The following is a 4,086-nucleotide window of genomic DNA, read 5'->3' on the forward strand; positions in this document are numbered from 1 at the left end:
ATTCATGGGTTTGTGTGTGCCATGGTTTGCATGGAGGCTTGCATTGTCATATGGTAGAAAAAGTAATTAATATATAATTAATAAAACACTGCAAGCAGAGCCCCCAAATTCTCAAGATTCCCCTTGGTCATCCTCCTTCAGATACTTGGACATATATTTTCTCTTCTAGGTTATAGATTTTTGAACAAGACATGGTATCACCTCAGTAATTTAGGTCCAACATAAACATTAAAATGATCATTGCATGTTAGAGACCTGACAACAATGACAAAGGTTGTTGTGGATCCTATGACTTTAAGAGGTAGAGCCTAGAGAAAATTTTGCCTTCTCAACCACCTTCTTGAAAGCAGTTTTAACCTCCTTGTTCCTTAGGCTATAGACGAGGGGATTCAGCATGGGAATGACCATAGTGTAGAACACAGATGCGATTTTGTCTGAGTCCATGGAATGGCTGGAGGTGGGCTGGGAGTACATGAAAATTACTGTCCCATAGAAGATGGATACTGTAGTGAGGTGGGAGGCACAGGTAGATAAAGCCTTCTGATATCCCTTAGCTAAGTGCATCTTCAGGATGGTGATAAAAATGAACAAATAGGAAATCAAGATAATAAAGAGAGCAAAAAAGATGTTGAAGCTTGCTACAACCACAAGAACCAGCTCACTGATATGCCTATCAGAGCAAGAGAGAGCCATGACTGCTGGAACATCACAGAAAAAGTGATGGACCAGATTGGACATGCAGAAAGAGAGACTGAATGTGTCACTAATATGAATGGAGGCATTCAGGAAACCATAGATGTAGGAGCCCATGGCCAGAGAAGCACACACACCTGTCGTCATGGTGGTGGTGTAATGGAGGGGTTTGCACACTGCTGCAAAACGATCATACGCCATTGAAGCCAAGAGGAAATTTTCAACAGTGGCCAAGGCTACAAAGAAGAACATTTGAGCAGCACATGCATTGTAGGAGATGACCTTGTCTCCCACAAGGAACCCAGCCATCACTTTGGGAGTGACAGCTGTAGAATAACAAAAGTCCACCAGAGACAGATTACTGAGGAAAAAGTACATGGGAGTGTGAAGATGGGTGTCCAAGAGAATCAAAACAATCATCCCCATGTTACCAACCAGAGTGATGAGGTAAATGAGGGTGAACATGATAAAAAGAGGGATCTGCAGCTCTGGTGCATTGGTTAGTCCCAGCAGGATGAATTCAGTCACTTCTGTGTTGTTTTCCATAGGTGTTGGGGAAATCACAGGAAGCACTGTAGGGATGAGAGATAAAGAAACAATAAAAAGCAAAGTATTTGAGGTGAAATTGAAACAGATACATAAAAAGATGATAGACAGGTGGATAGATAGATGTGCATGGTTTCACTATACCAAAAATTCTTACTTCATATTATTCATATCTCAAATGTGAGCTTAACACAAGATTTAATGCATGAATTACCTACATAGTTATACATTGCTAAAACTGAAGGGTCTTCATGGATCATGTTCCATTTTCCACATTTCATAAATTTGTAAGCTGAAATATGGAAAAAAGAACGTCTTGATCAAGATGGCATGTCTATGTCTTGGTTAATTGAATTTAAATTAAAAAAAGTAAAAAGAAAAGATGGCATGTCTGGAATAGACTATATCTGTCATTTCAGTTCCATGGGTCATTAAGTGTTTACATTTGTATGTTGCTCTAGACAGAAACTACTTTAGACACCATGCATACATTCATTCTTTTTTTTCAAAAACCCTATGAGTTTGACTGGTTATTACCCCCAGTTAATTTATGAAGCACAGATATTAAGTCATGTATTTATGTTTACGCCATTATACTGCCAAGCCAAGTTTTGTACCCGAGAGCATTTCTTCAGTCCATTGGTCTTAAGTATAATTGAATTTAGCTCAATTTACAGTTACTCATTGTCACTATTGTCCCAAAATCAGTGTTTGGAACCTTACACTTAGGTAACTGAGGCATATAAGCAGAGTAGATGTAGTGGGCTAACAGGAACAGTAAGGGCATAAACAACCATCAGAGGCAATTCAGAGAGCAAGGCACAACATTCAGTGTAGAGCTTGGGCTCTGGGAAGAGGTGCACATCAGCGGACCTGGTAGCGGTGCGGACCTGGTACCTCTTTTGTGAAGCGGCAGTTGAGGAGACTCCGGCACTTGCCATGGTGGACGAAAAGCCCAAGGAAGGAGTCAAGAATGAGAACAACGATCATATTAATTTGAGGGTGGCAGGGCAGGATGATTCTGTGGTGCAGTTTAAGATTAAGAGGCATACACCACTTAGTAAACTAATGAAAGCCTATTGTGAACGACAGGGTTTGTCAATGAGGCAGATCAGATTCCGATTTGATGGGCAGGCAATCAACGAAACAGACACACCTGCACAGTTGGAAATGGAGGATGAAGATACAATTGATGTGTTCCAGCAGCAGACAGGAGGTGTCTACTAAAAAGGGAACCTGCTACTTTACGCCAGAACTCTTCCTCCAGACCAAGAAGACATTCTCAATTAGAAAGCCGCAATTTGGTTCCACCACATCCTGACTACTACAGTATAGTTTTCTCTACTCTTTCATTTTCCCCTTCCCCATTCCTTTATTGTACATAAGTAACTGTGTATGTGCACAAGCATATTGCATTTTTTTTAACTAAATGGCCAATGGTATGTTTTGATCGACATCAAATGGAGATGGATTGGGGGAAAATACTGCTTCTGTGAAAATACCCCCTCTCTCCATTAGTGGCATGCTCAGTCAGCTCTTTATATTCCAGTAAGTTATTTTGCTCTCACTGTTTAACAAACAACAAAAAAAAAAAAACATAAAAATCCTTGCATACCTTGTTCGATTGGAGAATTTTAATGTTTTTCATTTATCATTTTAAAACCAAGGACAATTTTATAACTTTTTTGTACGTAGCTGTTACATGTAGGGCGATCTATCTTTAAGTAGGGATAAATTACTCTAAAAGAAATGAATCCTAGATAGTTTTCCCTTCAAGTCAAGCGTCTTGTTGTTTAAATAAACTTGCTTAAATGAAAAAAAAAAACAAACAACTACTGAAGGGTCATTAATTCCAACCTCGGTACCTGGACCTGATTTTCTCCATATGCAAAATCAAGATTGTCATGAGATTTACCTTAAGGTATTGTTGAAAGAAATAAAGAGATAATGCATTATAAACAATAACAATTGGTAGATGGTTAGCATGGCTGCATACATGTTGGCTGTAGTAGTATTCTTAGGATGGAATGATAGCTCTTATGTCTGTTTGAGAAAGGTGGGTGGGACACACAGGGATTCTGGGGGGAATCAGTACTGAAGCCTTACAGCCTCTGTTTGATTTCCTTGTTTTCATGCACTTGGTCCACTGATGATTTTGTCCTGTCCAGTGTTCCTTAGTCTGCCTGTCCCCTACCAGCTTAAGTGGCTGTTCTAGTCATTCTAAATAAGCCATTTGTTTGCTTAATTTCTTTCTTAAAATCCATATTTTAGCATTAGGACATTTAGAATGTCCTTTCTGAAACTCATTCTTCCTCTCATTACTATCATCTCATAGTTGAATCACCAGGATCAAGGGCTGAAAGGTCCTGGTCTGTTGGCTGCCTTCAGCCTGCAGGTCTGTTTCTGTGGTAAGCTCCACATTAAAAATTTTTTTATGTGATATGTTCTTGTGTAGGAACAGTGTCTTAAATCTTTTAATTTGAATCTGAAGACTTTAGAAAGACATCCCTCTTTTGCTAATCCTTCTCTACCATTGTCCTCTTGATCCTGCCTCTTCCCTCTACAAGCCCAGGCTCTAAAGTCATTAGGGTTGTCAACCTCTGACAGTTGTAACCACTCTTAGAATGTGGCATGTTCTCAAACAGTAAGAGCTATATGCATATATATTTTTCTGTATGTATGTCTGTACCTATATATGTATATATATGCATATGTTTACATACATGTATATAAGCACATCTCATTTCATTTAAATTCATGGTAATATTGTGAGGTAAGTAGAATTATTATTCCCACATTAATATCTAAGAGAACTGAGGATTTGAGATATGTAAAGTTCTACAATTA

At 38.8% G+C, this 4,086-nt stretch overlaps 2 protein-coding genes across 3 annotated transcripts; one reads left to right on the forward strand and one right to left on the reverse strand.

Moving 5' to 3' along the window:
• Window positions 1–294: 294 nt before the first annotated feature.
• LOC123949194 (olfactory receptor 5B3-like) lies at window positions 295–1,239 on the reverse strand. Its single transcript, XM_046016544.1, has one exon. The coding sequence runs from the start codon at window positions 1,237–1,239 to the stop codon at window positions 295–297; it is 945 nt and encodes a 314-aa protein (XP_045872500.1).
• Window positions 1,240–2,178: 939 nt separating this feature from the next.
• LOC123949383 (small ubiquitin-related modifier 2-like) lies at window positions 2,179–2,619 on the forward strand. Of its 2 annotated transcripts, XM_046016801.1 has the most exons (2): window positions 2,179–2,332; window positions 2,390–2,619. In XM_046016801.1, exons 1-2 carry the CDS (start codon window positions 2,179–2,181, stop codon window positions 2,464–2,466), a joined length of 231 nt encoding a protein of 76 aa, XP_045872757.1. In that variant the 3' UTR covers window positions 2,467–2,619. The 2 variants fall into 2 exon arrangements, with proteins under 2 accessions (XP_045872757.1, XP_045872756.1); XM_046016800.1 differs by having other exon boundaries at window positions 2,179–2,619.
• The last annotated feature ends 1,467 nt before the right edge of the window (window positions 2,620–4,086 follow it).

Source organism: Meles meles, chromosome 8 (genome assembly GCF_922984935.1).
Source record: "Meles meles chromosome 8, mMelMel3.1 paternal haplotype, whole genome shotgun sequence".
In the NCBI taxonomy this organism is placed as follows: Eukaryota; Metazoa; Chordata; class Mammalia; order Carnivora; family Mustelidae; genus Meles; species Meles meles.

What these genes read in the sequence shown, in the direction of transcription:
- LOC123949194 (XM_046016544.1), bottom strand. Translation starts at nt 1,239, where the DNA reads ATGGAAAACAACACAGAAGTGACTGAATTCATCCTGCTGGGACTAACC.
- LOC123949383 (XM_046016800.1), top strand. Translation starts at nt 2,179, where the DNA reads ATGGTGGACGAAAAGCCCAAGGAAGGAGTCAAGAATGAGAACAACGAT.